The following is a 15,841-nucleotide window of genomic DNA, read 5'->3' on the forward strand; positions in this document are numbered from 1 at the left end:
AAATATGGAAGCTATTGGATCAGAATGGAAATCAGGCAATAGACATTTTGAAGAATCAAAAAAAAAAAAAGAAAAAACGCAATGGCAGACTCCATACTGTATTTTCTTGGTTTAGGTATTTCTTTACAGCAAATCAAATTAGTGAACTCATATTTGTAAAATAGAAACTGGAGCACAACAGAACCAGTAAGGGTCCATTAACCCTAGATCATTGCAGTAATGTGATGTAAAATGCACCTTTTTCCACACATTTCTGTGCAATGCACAATATTGCATAGAAATGCAGTGCTGCATAGGCGTGCGCACAGGGTGTGCCGGGTGTGCCTGGGCATACCCTAATCACCTAGGGCACATTAGCATTATCGCTCTGTTTGCCAGTGAGGAGATGGGAAAGATCTCCCTCTGACCTGCTCTGCCATAAGAGAAGTGCCACACACTTCTATTTCACTTTGCCAGCAGGGAGAGTAATGTACTGGGGCCATATACATGTAGGCAAACACATGCATGTGTATTTAAACTTTGGGGTGCACACCCTAATGCAATAGGCTGCACACACCTATGCAGTGCTGTGTGTTCTGGGGCCATTCATTTTGAATAGCACCCTGATGTACCGAGCCAGTGCAGCACAATGTATTTGCATTGCAGTGCACCACAGCTCACAGATGTGAACCATTTCTGAAGTGTGATGCACCACATAAAAAATAGAGTATGTGCTATTTTTATTTTGTTGCAATGTGTCATTTTTAATGAGCTGCCTTAATGCAACACACATTAACCCACAAAAATTGCACAACGCTGTGTGGTTTTTACTGCAACAGTATACTTTTGTATATATATTTTTGTATATCTTTAATATATATGTATATATATATATATATATATATATATATATATATATATATATATACTTCCTATTTTATGTACCTTTGGACATATGACTGTTATATTGAGTACTGTTAAAGTCAGTCCCAAAACCCATGCCTTTGACTCTTTACTGCAACACTCTAGGCATGAATGGGCCCTGGTATTTTTAGTTTTAAACTTCTAAAGTAGGCAGTCATTTACTTGTACACAGTTATAATTCATTTTTATGTTCAACTAAACACTGATATGATCATCAAAGATTTTATGCTGTGTACATTAAGTTACTGTATATGATGAAATTAGCATTATAATATTATGGGGTTTTGTGAGCAAACTGTAAGTCATTTATTAAAGGCAATTTAAAAAATGTTGATAGATACAGTAAGAGACATCCCCAAAAGTCACACTCCCACACAGTTTAATTAAGAAAACGTTCATAGATGGAATAGATACAATGAGCATTAGACACAGCAACTGTAATTTTTTACATATCATAAAAAATCCATAAGCAGAGGTTACCTTCTGTTACAACAATCAAGAGATTCAGAGATATAACAATTATATTTAGAGGTTTATCTCAACTTTTGCTTGGTTTCAACCCCTTCCACCACCATATTTTTGCTTTAAGAACGTTTTTTTAATTTTGCAATCTTTAGAGCCCATTCAGACTAGCGCGACACGACTTTGGGGGGCGACCTGTGAAGTCGCGTGCGCCGCTGTGCACCGCGACTTCGGCGCGACTTGCAGAGACTTCCCATAATGGAAGTCTATGCAAGTCGCCTCCAGGTTGCCCCAAAGTAATACAGGACCCCTTTTCTAAGTCGGAGCGACTTGTGTTGCTCCTATTAGAACGGGTCCTGTGCTAATCAACGGACCGCGACTGAGCGCGACTTGTCAGGCTGACAAGTCGCCTGACAAGTCGCGCTAATGTGAATGGGCTCTTAGTGGGGTTAAATCAATGTTTATTTTTAACCATAGTAAATAGAAAATTCAAAGGAGCAAGATGATTTTTTTTTTCGAATGAATACATTTCTAAAGGTGTATGTGGTTTTCATTCGGTAAAGTACATTCATTCCATAATCGAATGTTGAAGAAAACAACATTCGTTAAGTGATCAAATGTATTAAAAACTTTCATACTATTTTTCGTATGAACAATCATTAGAAAATCTACTAATGTATGGTCAGCTTCATAATGTGACGAATGACCTTGCTGATCTATATTGAAGCCAGGAGTGGGATGAGGGAAGGTCAACCTTGAACTACAGGTAAGGTCGCTCACAATTTGTATCTAAATTCATCTGCCCATACCTCTGGATCAGCTGTTTGTTTTGATATGATTTTATTGGCAGTTGCCTCTGTTTGGCATTTTTTCCTCATATGCTCATTTTGCCCTGATTTGTGACAGGTTTTCTTCTGTTTGATCAATGCTATCAGCACTTTTAAAGCAGAAGTACAGTCCGCTATATATATATATATTTTTTTTTAGCCCCCCCCCCCCCCAGGTGGGTTATGCCATAATGTACTATTATGCACAGCATATAAATACATTATGGAAGACTTACCTGGCATATGGTGTCCTCCAGCCCAGCCAGCGGGCCCCTGTCGCTACCATCTTCCCCCGGTCTTACTTTCGGGTCCAGTGTCTTCGGCCAATTGATAGGCCAGGCCGCGATGACGCCCCTCCAGCGCATGTGCACGGGAGTCACATCACTGTGGCATGGATCAGGGGCAGATCGGGGCTGTAAATGTTTGCTGAGCTGTGCATGTGCGGCTCAGTGAACATGACAGCTGACAGGCAGAAGGATGCATTTATGGCATAAAGGACCAATAGGGTCTCTTCTGTCATAAATATCCTGCCTGTCAGCCATTTGATTACACATCAATTTTACTTCCACTTTAAGTGCCCGTTAACACTGGATTATGGTGTGGGAAACCAGTGCTCTGTGGATGTTTACCACACATCATTCAAAACACACTGGGGTTAATTTACTAAAACTGAAGAGTGCAAAATCTGGTGCAGCTCTGCACAGTAACCAATCAGCTTCATGTTTTATTGTCAAAGCCTAATTGACCAAGCTGAAGTTAGAAGATGATTGGTTACCATGCACAGCTATACCAGATTTTGCACTCTCCAGTTTCAGTATATAAACACCATTGTGTCTACGATCTGCTGTGGGGTGTCAGTGTAAAATTAATGACACCCCCAAATGCAAATTAGCAAACGCAGCGCATTTCCCTGCGCTGGATTGCATGGTACCAAAATAGTGTTGCACTACTTTTTTTGCGATGCAGTGCAGTGCAGTGCAGTTTTAGTCCATTCAAATGAATGGACTAAAAACACACTGCACTCAAACCGCACAGGAGTTGCACAGGAATGCAAGAATGTCTGATCTCAGATATACAAATATTAAAAAACGTGATAGCCTGTTTTTTTTTTTTTTTTTTTTACAACATATTAATATGTCTATTAAAATAACATCAGTAGCATTCTCTTTTCAATGTCTTGCATTAGCTTTCTTTACTCTGATTACGTGTATAGGTTTAATTAGATTGTAGTGACCTACCATGCATTTATCTTAACTATCTCCTACTCTGCCATTTGTGTTATACAGTTCTTACATGCCCCTTTTTTGTGTATGCTTGAGCAGCTTCCAATCTTAATACTAAGCAATAATAATCATAATAATATATAGGTTTATCTAGGTATAACATTAATTGACATAAGGTACTGTATATATCAGAAGTTCTTCAGTTTCAATACGTTTCTATTGAGAATTTAAATAAATGAAATAGGAAAATACAAGTATTCCTTCATAACCATTTGTATCTTACAACCTCAGAAATATTGTTGCTTTACAGTTGTGAAAGTGTTACAAAATGGTCATTTACAGACATTCCCTAAAGAAAAATTCTAATGGGATGTCAGCATTTGTGTAATTGGACTTTGAGAAGTGATTTTTTTTGGTGAGAATGCGCATTGGAAGCAAAGGATATAAAAAATTGGCCAATTGGGGGGGGGGGGGGTGAATGTTGGTGGGAAAAGCAAGAGACGTTTCCTTTGACATCCTTTTAAGTTAATTTACTATGAATGCAGGGTCTCCTGCATGCAGTGATTGACAGAAGAACATTCTCCATTTATGTCCTATCAACCATTTATCTTCCCCTTTCCTGTAACTAGGATGGGTTAGAACATATGTGGTAGACACTAATTGGTTGCTAGAAGAAAAATACAGTTATTAAAATAAGATATTTATTACATGATGTGTTAACATCTTGTTTCCAATTAAAGAGTATACAGTACATAGTTGAACTGGAAGAATGAATTTTGTTTGAAGCCTTAAAAACCATCCTGTATGTTGAACTTTTTTCCTGTTTCCTTCTTTTTCTGGTATTTTCTACCTGTATTAAGCATTGTCTTAGATAGAGATGGAGTAGCCTAAGAATATTAGCACTACAAGTATTGCGTTTTACCTGCCCTAACATAGATATTTTGATGCTTTCAAATATTTTAAAAAATATTTTATATCTAAAATTAGGAGAGCAATCATGTAACATTTGGGATAATTAGCTTTGCTGCCACAAACAAATGTCTGGCTAGAGATTTGGATGGGGTTCAGGGTTATCTGACATAAAAACTATTTTGGGGCGTGCTGCGTAGTTTTTATGCCTGAGAGTTTGTTAATAGTATGGGGAGTACCATAATGGTTTTTACATTGGGCCTCCTATTTAAAAATGAGTCATAGGCCCTTTTTCACAGTAAGATCTCTGGCAGAGTCTGAAGTTTTTTTTTTTTTTTCACCATCTTGTTATGATTTTCTAGCAGCTTTCTTGTTCTTTGTTGGAAACTGAACATCTGTATGTTTGTAGCATTTAGAGACGTTTTTGCCTGATACTTTTTTTCCATATTTTTCCTAAAATTTATGGGTGCTGTAATTCATTCTATAAAATGTTATATAATAAAAAACAATACCATAGATGTAGGTGTGGTAGGTCACAGAGATTTTCAGCTGAAGTGCTCTAGAGATATATTGCCCAATCTGGCTACCTTGGATTTGCAATGCGCAGCATGTCGATTTTCAGATAGCATCTGTAGCATGGTAGTAAGGTTTAGTGTATTTTTCTTTATTGTGTTTTGTCTCCTATTTAGACTGTTCTGAAAGAGGATGATATTCAAACCAGTATTAATGGAGCCCCCTAGCTGGAAACTTTGGTAATTCAAAAACAGATGACATGGGACCAATTTACGGTTTAATAAAAAATGATTTTCCTTACTAAGGTGTCCCATTATTCTAAGACTATGTGGGTTATTGAGGACATATTACCCAAACCTGATTCCCTAATCTGTGGTTATATTCAGGAAATATTAAGAACTAGATACTAGGGGGTTGATTTAGTAAAACTTTTAAATTGGTAGATCCTTAGGGGGAGATTTACTAAAGCTGGAGAGTGCAAAATGTGGTGCAGCTCCGCATAGAAACCAATCAACTTCCTTTTTTTCTTTTTTGTCAAGGCTTAATTGAAAAAGCTGATGTTAGAAGCTGATTGGCTACCATGCACAACTGCACCAGATTTTGCACTCTCCGGCTTTAGTAAATCTCCCCCAAGGATCTACCAATTGAAATTTATTTTACTGAAACCTTTATGTGGGTTTATCAAATAACCACTAGTGCTCTATACAGATGTACAGCTGCAAGTACATGAATCATGACGTCATATGCCTCCTACATCCTTGAGGCTCATATATTTTTGGTAGTGTAACTGTTATACCAGTAATACTCTGGACATGAACTATAGTGTTGATTTGCAAAAAGCTTTGCAAGGGGACTTTCCCTTAGCTTAGTGAATGAGGTGGAGCTCTGCTGACTTCCATCATCCAATCATGTGCAAGCAAAAATATTTTATTTTAATTTTCTTTGCTCATAAATTATCAGCACATTCCCTAAGCTAAGGGAAAATACCCTTGCAAAGAGAAAAGCCTATTTGCCCTTGGTAAAAAATCTGTTTTCACAATGTTGATCCTTCTATTCTATTATTCTATAAAAACAAGTGTTTATCATATAAATGTAGACCTTTTACAAATGATGGCTTAATGGTCACAGTGCAGACTGAATATTTAAGGAGTATTAGAAGGTATCTGAACCCAGAAGGTATTTACTAGTTTTACCTCTTCATGCACAAAAATATGATATATGAGTTAGGTGCTTTTGCTGTGTATGCAATTCCGAGGTTCTCAAACTATCTATGTTTGGAAGTGCACACTGAGCTTAAAAACACTGCTTCTACAGGAGTTTTGGGTTTCCCTGTAGAAGCAACTCAAAGTTATTTTATATGTCAATGCATATTAGGATATTTAGAGGCATATTTTAAACTGCAACAGAACTGGTATTTTGTATGCCCAGTGTGCATGGACCCTTAGGATATGTAACATAAAGTATCAGGTTGTTGGCAAAGATTGCGCTCAGTGTTCCAGTTTATATTTGTACATCCAAATTTTGTCAATCAGTTGTGGCCAGGTGCTACTTTGACAAAACGTTTAAAAAAAATCTACCCATACATAAGAGGGTGGTTGGATGATGTAGAGGCCTAATCTAACTACTAAGAACTGAGTTCTGCAGAGCAATAAATATGCGAAGACGGCTCTGTGCATGTAAAGATCACAGGGAGGAGGTGACATCTCAGTAGTGATCAAGACAGTTTTTCTAACTCACACAATTGATGTTACCCTTAAAGGCTGGATTACGATGGGTATCTGCTGGATCAAGCAATTGTTATCTCTTGTTTATGGGCTACTTTAAAGTGACATAATTATCCTTGTCAATTTCAACAGAAGAATCTAAGTAGAGAGGCATTGTGGTTGATTTGCCAAAGGATTAGAGCATGTTCGCTTAAATTATCCAATCATGTGCAAGAAAAGATCAATTTTTTCCTTGCACAAGATTGGGTATTGAAAAAGAACACAGCTTCACCTCATCCACTAAGCTAAGTGAACACATGCTTTGCAAAGTGAACACTCACTTTGTAAGTAAACAGCCTCTACTCCCTTAATAATTTAAACCCAATATCTTCTGGTTGAAATTGAAAGTGTGTAAAATGCCAAATTGTCTTAGAATGAGTAGTTTAAAAAGTTTGTAATCAACCCTGTGAAAATTCCTTTTCTGTGTCAATACAAAGGGACAATAACGGAGACTCAGAAAACATCACTAGTCATTGTTTGTGCTGGGTATCAAGCTATTGCTACTTTTTTGTCAGGGGATCTTTACCTACATTGCAATATTATTTTTACATTTGGTTGGTATCTGAATATATGCTCTACTAAAAACACATTATGCCTTTCCCACAAAGACAAAGGTGAGACCTCTATCTCTGACATTATAATGATTGCTTATATATTAAGTGAAAACGTGAAGAAGAATAGTATACTAGGGTGTGATCTGAATATAGAATGGACCTGTGGAGCTTTTTAAATGCTACAATAATAGTTGGCATAAAAAAAAGTTATTTAGGCTATAATATTGGTGCACTGATGAGTAGAATCTGTACTCTTTATCTGACAGATGGAAGGGTTCTTGCAGTGTTCCCAATTTTGTATCACATTCGATTTATTTATCTTTTTAATGGCATTGTAGAATAGTAAACTAGGGCATGATCCTAATACAGAAAGTGCCTATGGAGCTTTTAGAAAGCTTTGATAATAGGTGGAATAAAAAAAGTTATGTTGACTATAATATTGGTGCACTGCTGAGTAGAAGCTATACTCGTTACCTGACGGGTGGAAGGTTATTGCAGTGTTCCCATTTCTCAATTCCATTCAATTTTTTAAAATGTTTTAATTGCTTCATAGAAGTGCTTTTTGAGCAAACAATATTAGGAATTTTGTGTGATATTGAAAAATGAACACATGGATATAAGGAGCAATTTTATGACAAAGAAGATTCCGGCTAAGGTCACGTCTTTTTGGGAAGTATGATAATAACCTGTATATTGTGACAGTAACACCTTTCCATTTCTTCCTATAAAAGGCTCTAAATTAATGTTTGAGTGTTTATAGGAATATGACTTTGGTGGCTTTGGAGATGAATTGTCTTTTGGTATATACACTATTTATTGCAGTAAATGTATGTGGTGCTCAGAAGCTATATTAGGTGCTATAATAATGTGTATAAATAAAATAAATAAGTATATAAGGCAGTATAGATATACAGTTTCAATATATAAGTTTGATTTGTCGAACTACAAAAAAAAGGTCTATAATTACCACTACAAATGTATATATGTATCCCTCTTTTTATCTATCCATCTATCTTTTGATCCATTCATTCATGTACAAAATTGCATTGAACACAATATGTTTGTCTGTCTGTATATGCAGCATAGGCTAGCAGTAATACCTATAACTCAAGGACTATATTATTTTAATAGTTTCCAGAAGCATGTTTCAACATGCATATTTTTCTTATGTTTATTTTAAAGCATTAGTCCTCTAATTTCACACATTATTTCTCAACTTACAATATATATTAAGCCAAATAACAAAGGTGTTGCTAGAAACTAGCTTCACAGTTGTCATTTCTTTGAACTGAGGATGGTGTAGATGGTGTAAAGGCATTTTACAGTACAGACCTCAAACCTACTCATTGTCTCTACCTGTATTAAAGTACGCTGTTTAGCTTGTATATTTTTTCCAACAAAACGTCTCTTTAGATGTGTGTTTCTCAGCTCTAGTTTGTCTGACCACAAAGATCTCATGTTTAGAATGTGTTAACTACCAGCCCACCAGTTTCCCACCATCAGATACCATTTAAAAAAACCTTTGCACATATACTATATTTTAGGTTTATCACAACTGTAACTACAACATGTGTAGCCATTAAATGCTTAATTATGCAAATCTTTCAAACATGTGTTAATGTCATAGTTTTTTCGAACAGTCAATCTTTTTCTAATAATATATATTTTTTTTGCTTCTACCTGCAAATGTTATCATTTAAATATTCTAAAGTTATTTGCTGAAAGGTATCATTTGTACACCATAGCAGAAGGCCTGCTTCAAAGAACTGATAGGCTTATGGGGAAATAAATACAAATAAAAAGTATATTAATCATTTGACTAAAATCAAAACGCAAAAACGTCTAAAAATGATGCCTTCTGTATTTTAAATGCATTATTCAATACTTGTATAATGCTTTTTAGAGACTAATATTTAGCTTGTTCTTCAATTTTCTGTGTATATATTTTTCCTACAATTCAACTTTGTCAAAATATTTCAAATAACGTACCGGGCAGCTTCACCTTGGTAGACCTGGGGTCATTTTTATGCAGCAGTATCACAGAGTATAAGTAAATAGTTTTTTTTTTTTTGCTGAATTAATGGTTATAGCAAGCTCTCTTTTTCTGATTATTAGACATGATAATCTTTGAAAGGGAAGAAGGAGTGACACTGAGGTTAAGTTGCTGGTCTCTGAAGTGGTGTACCAATTATACCAAACCATACTCCATAACCATCTCTGATTCAGTGCATCTGGTTTAGGAGCACTTTACAGCTTCATTAAGTTACCTTCATTTAACCTTTCATTACAATGTGCTGCATTTTAATACACACTGATTTTAGAAATGGTATTACAGTAGTTATTGTTACCGTATTTTCTGGCGTATAAGACGACTGGGCGTATAAGACGACCCCCCTATTACATGATCTACCGGTAATACTTATACTTGGGTTACCTTGGAGATATTATACTCGGCGTATAAGACGACCTCCCATTTTTGGAGGATTTTTTTGAGGTTCAAAAGTAGTCTTATACGCCAGAAAATACAGTATATATGTTATTATATATGTTTTTTAAGCTATTGTAACAAGGAACAGCATTCAGCCATCCCGTTGTTGCTGTGTATAACTATATAATTGTAAAAATATATTCTAAAAAATGTATGTCTCTCATATGATTGTTATATCCAAAAATAACTGAAGGATATTATCCAAAAGAACTAAAAGACATTATATATTTAAATCAAATACTAAAGCTATGATCTCTAAAGAAATAATTTTATGACATTGGCCTATAAAAAACATCAGTAATTCAGGCTCAATATATTCCATTTTGTAGTAATATGTGTATTAGCATTAACATTACTGGTTTTGCGGAATACAACTGTGTGAACATTAAAATGTCTACTGAAAGATAAAAATTGAGATTATAATTATACAACAATAGCACCCAATGCACATACACACATAAACAAAGCACAATCATTCATGTTCTATAGTGTAAACAGGCAGATAATGCCTACTTCATATACTTGAAGTCAAATTACCTTGAAGGCTACTGGTAATGTCTTGTTGCATCTCCAGTGTGAAGGCAAAACGGAGCAAAGGAAGTTGGGGCTGTCAGTCCTGACCAGTTCTCCTGCATGATCCGCCAGGACATCCACCACCGTTCGTATCTCTGTCCTTGTCCTTCCGGTGCCAGAAGAGCTGATGGTTCCATTGCTGTCTCCCATTTTTCCACAGGAGAAAGAAGTTGATGGAGGAGTAAAGCGCCGGTTGGTACTGGGGTCTACGGGAATATGCATTACAACAGTAGGAGTTAAAATGTTGCAGACACTGTTTTCTCCTATAACAAACCTAATGTCTCTTTTGTTAGCTCTAACCACGAGCCCTCACGACAAGGCAGTAACTTCTCTCTTGAAAATTATCGCTAATCTTTGCAGAAAAGAAGAAGAAGAAAAAAAAAAAAAGTCCAGTGAAAGATCAGAAGCTCAGGAAGTCACTGTCTGATCTAAAATCTGCAGGGGTGGTGAAGAGGAGGGAGCATGTGAAGAAATGTTGCACCCAACCTTGTACGCTCAAGTTTCTGTACCCTCCTATAGCACCAAAAACCACAACATAAATGTTACAAAGTCTTGCTGTAGCTTAGATCCCAGTAGCAGAAGCACTGCATACAAATGACACTAGACAAGCATTGAGCAGTGGTGGAGCAGCCTGCTCTTCTGCAAAGGTCCCTTGTGAAGTAACAGAACAGGCTCAAGGCAGATCTTTTCTAGTTAAATAGATGCAGGCACTCTGACTGCACAGAACAGAAGATTTCTTTATAGCACAGTCCAGAAACTCTACAAAATGTAAAAAATTATGGGAGAAAAACAGAAGTTAGCACACATCTGTCTCCTTCTTCCTGATGTAGTTCACTAAAGACGCAATGTCAGCTTAAAAAACACACAGGGGTGGTGCTGACCATGTTATTGATAGTTAAAGGTTTCTCTGAAGACTTTATTTTCAGTGCTGCGTGTTTATGGAACAATCCATTAAAGATAAGTTACACTCTGTCCTTTTTTTTTTTAGTGGCTAAAAGCCCAGCAGCCAGCGTGGATAACATACAAAAGTGAAAAAGAAAGTTCTTCTTTTTTTTTTTAGCTCATTCCAGCTAACAGAACATAAGATGGCAAGATTCTTATCTCACAGAGGGGGAAAAAAAGAAAAATCCTAGGAGTTTTCTCTACTGATCTGCCAAGAAAAAGTGCAAGAGTGCTGCTCTGTCATGTAGCATTTACACCAAAGCTGTCACTGATAGGGGAGGAGGAGAGAGAGTGTGACTGGCAATGCACCGTGTCCCCATCTAGTCCCCTGTTAGAAGAACACATGCTAACACAAGGGGGAGTGCCTGATAGGACAACTCCCCCTGCAAACTCGCACATGCAGCTCTCGCTATGAAAAAAAGGGCATAAATGTAAAGCTTATAGTACAGTCTGACATTTCCTTCCCTTCCAAAACTTCACAACCACCAAGATATTAATTAACCTTATAATGGCATTATCCTTTATTTGTAAATGTAATTGTTTTTAAGAAACTTCATTGATTGTGCTATTGCTTGCCTGTGGTTAGAGACCAAAAAGCACAGTCATCGTTTCTGGAAGCAAAATAAAATATCTACTGCAATACCTACTAGATGAAAAAAAAAATATCCAATGGATGACATCAAATATCAGGCAGGGATGTATTTGGCTGTACAGAAAATAGGACAACATTTACAGAATTTTAGACGTTTGTATACCTCTAGGAGAACTCTCACTGTAACTTTAAACCATAGAAATGGCATTGGAAATTTATAATAGCATTGCTTATATGCAGTTAAACAATTACCCAAATAATATTGGGTGTACTATATACTGGGGGAAAAAAAGTATATTCTTTATGTACAGTTTTATATTGGACCATATTCCTTAACTAAATAAAATAAATCAGAGAAGTGAGAAAAAATGTTTGTGTATATATATATATATATATATATATATATATATATATGTATATATATATATATATATATATATATATATACATATATAGTGTTTGCAAATTTTATTTTATAATACAATTTTTTCAATATCCCTCAATGCAAAAAAGTGTTTAATAATTTGCAGCATGCATACTGTGCAGCCATCATTTATTTCTTTGAATATAAATCTATTAAACAAGATCTGATCAATTAATGTATGAAATCTATATTCTATCTATCTATCTATCTATCTATCTATCTATCTATCTATCTATCTATCTATCTATCTATTATTTTTCTCTCTATCTATCTATCTATCTATCTATCTATCTATCTATCTATCTATCTATCTATCTATCTATCTATTATTTATGCATCTTTTTATCTATCTATATATCTATCTATCTATCTATCTATCTATCTATCTATCTATCTATCTATCTATCTATCTATCTATCTATCTATCTATCTATCTATTATTTTTGTATCTATCTATCTATCTATCTATCTATCTATCTATCTATCTATCTATCTATCTATCTATCTATTATTTTTGTATCTATCTATCTATCTATCTATCTATCTATCTATCTATCTATCTATCTATCTATCTATCTATCTATCTATCTATCTATCTATCTATCTATCTATCTATCTATCTATCTATCTATCTATCTATCTATCTATCTATCTATCTATCTATCTAATCTATCTATCTATCTAATCTATCTATCCATTATTTTTTTTTAATCTATCTATCTATCTATCTATCTATCTATCTATCTATCTATCTATCTATCTATCTATTATTTTTCTCTCTATCTATCTATCTATCTATCTATCTATCTATCTATCTATCTATCTATTATTTTTCTATCTATCTATCTATCTATCTATCTATCTATCTATCTATCTATCTATCTATCTATCTATCTATCTATCTATCTATCTATCTATCTATCGATCGATCGATCGATCTATCTATCTATCTATTATCTATCAATCTATCTATCTATCATTTTTCTCTCTATCTATTATTTTTCTATCTATCTATCTATCTATCTATCTATCTATCTATCTATCTATCTATCTATCTATCTATCTATCTATCTATTATTTTTCTATCTATCTATCTATCTATCTATCTATCTATCTATCTATCTATCTATCTATCTATCTATTATTTTTCTATCTATCTATCTATCTATCTATCTATCTATCTATCTATCTATCTATCTATCTATCTATCTATCTATCTATTATTTTTCTATCTATCTATCTATCTATCTATCTATCTATCTATCTATCTATCTATCTATCTATCTATCTATCTATCTATCTATCTATCTATCTATCTATCTATCTATCTATCTATCTATCTATCTATCTATCTATCTATCTATCTATCTATCTATCTATCTATCTATCTATCTATCTATCTAAAAGTATTACTGATTGTTTCTGACTATTTTGATACAAACAAATTGGCAGTGTACAAAATAATTATGGGATTTAGCACCCAAATACATTAGATAAATTGATTAAACGGTTTCCAGTATGGTATACGTATATCTGCTATGTAGTTTACCTCTAAAATTCGTCAACAAGAAAAACACTTTTCCTGCCTGGTTTTGCTGTCTTTTACTGTAATTAATAATTCATATTACCAACAGTTTGCATTAAAAGGCAAATTACTTCATCTTATGAATGATCCTTTAAGCCTTTCATGGTAATTTTAGCTGTGTTGTAAATGTCCAAGCGCATAATACACCTTATAATATTGACATAATAGCATTACGGCAAGTGTCTTGATAGTTTTAAATTATCCAATTTTACAATTCAACATGACTAACACCGCCAGTAATAGAGGAATGATTGGCCAGTCATTGTATAAAAAAGAAACGCATTTACATTTAAATGAAAAATGTATTCTGACAATCATGATGTTTTATCAGAAGATGTGAATTCTTTTATACGGAAAACATAAATTAAGAAAAAGTAAAGAATTAAATTCTCTTTAATGTTCTTGGACTGGTTTACTACAAAACTAAATTTGTTCTGATTGTGTTAGAATGTATTCATTCGATTAAAATAAGAAAAAAAATGACCCCTTGAGTTAATCAACCCATCCACCGTATCTTTCCTTTTGATAATTTCTTTTTTATTGAAATCTACAGTATCTTTAATCAAACATTTGGTGGAATTAAACAAACAATATTTGTACGGGGAAAAAATGCCCTAAACGTAACAGTATAAAAAAGGGATTCTCCCCACAAGCAAACTAGCTGGCTCTAATGTGATCTATATTGTATATAATGAACATGAAGCAAGCAAATCAGCATCTTTTCACACATACAGAACCACTAACAGTCTGGGATGAGCACAACCATGGTATGTACACAAAATCATGTGGCTGTTTTATTAGTATTTAAAGAAAAGCTGTCATGGGTTTCAAAATCTAGTGTTTAAAACATATTTGTTTCAGAAATGCTTATCTTTTACTCATTTACTCATTACTAATTTTTTTTGTCTGTTCAGTCACACAGATCAGCTGAAATGGTTCTCTGATTAGTGATACGATTAATAAAAAGGTAAAACTTTGTATCGATACCAAGAACAGGTTTTGAAATACAAAGTGCTTAGAATAAAGTAAAAAAAAATAACATTTCTTTAAACCCATTTGAGTATTAGAAATGAATACATTATTATTATACAATATTATTATTGAGAACTATTTTTTAAAGGACGGAGCAGTGGATTGGCTTATGTTTCCATCAGTCCATTTACATTGTATGGGTGCTGTAATACTGCAATAGAAAATAGATTTGTAGAATGGTCACCTATAGTACATTGTACACTAAACTACCACTACTTTCTTTCGTAAACAGCATTTCTGCAGGGACTCAGCAGGCATGATTAACTACTTCTGGACTGGAAGGTTTTATCCTCTTAATGAAAAGGCCATTTTTTGCGATTCGGCACTGCGTTACTTTAACTCACAATTGCTCGATCATGCAAAGCTGTACCCAATTAAAACTGATGTCCTTTTTTTCCCACAAAAAGAGCTTTCTTTTAGTGGTATTTGGTCACCTCTGCGATTTTTATTTTTTGCGCTATAAACAAAAAAATAGCGACAATTCTGAAAAAATTCTGAAAAAAATAATATTTTTCACTTTCTGCTATACAACATTCCCAATAAAAATAACCTAAAAATCGAATTTTTTCAACATTTTAGGCCATTATGTATTCTGCTACATATCTTTGGTAAAAAAAAAAAAACAATAAGATTATATTGATTGGTTTTGGCAAAAGTTATCGCGTCTACAAACTAGGGGAATGATTTGTCTTTTTTATTTATTTATTTTTTACTAGTAATGGCAGCGATCTGCGATTTTTAGCCAGACTGCGACATTGCTGCGGACAGATTGGACACCTAACTGACATTTTTGACACTTTTGGGGGGACCCGTGACATTACTACAGTAATCAGTGCTATAAATATGCACTGTTACTGTACTAATGACACTGGCAGGGAAGGGGTTAACACCAGGGGCAATTAAAGGGTTAAATGTGTCCCTAGGGGGTGCTTTCTAACTGTGTGGGGGATGTACTTATGGAATGAACACTGAGACCTGTGTTCCTAAATAGGAGGAGCACAGGAACCCTGTGTTCATTGCTGACAGAACAACGGCAGACCACCATTCTATC

At 34.5% G+C, this 15,841-nt stretch overlaps 1 protein-coding gene across 2 annotated transcripts in view; it reads right to left on the reverse strand.

Annotated features, from left to right (window-relative positions):
- Positions 1-15,841, reverse strand: part of RUNX3 (RUNX family transcription factor 3) — a 218,047-nt gene that overhangs the window by 62,395 nt on the left and 139,811 nt on the right. Inside the window, exon 2 of one of the 2 annotated variants that reach the window (XM_082245658.1) lies at positions 10,180-10,421. In XM_082245658.1, the coding sequence (XP_082101784.1) occupies positions 10,180-10,421 (242 nt within the window). Of the gene's footprint in view, positions 1-10,179; positions 11,039-15,841 lie in introns of those variants that run through there. The other variant, XM_082245659.1, reaches the window with a different exon arrangement.

The sequence above is a fragment of the Pelophylax lessonae genome (genome assembly GCF_965119305.1).
Source record: "Pelophylax lessonae genome assembly, chromosome: 2".
In the NCBI taxonomy this organism is placed as follows: domain Eukaryota; kingdom Metazoa; phylum Chordata; class Amphibia; order Anura; family Ranidae; genus Pelophylax; species Pelophylax lessonae.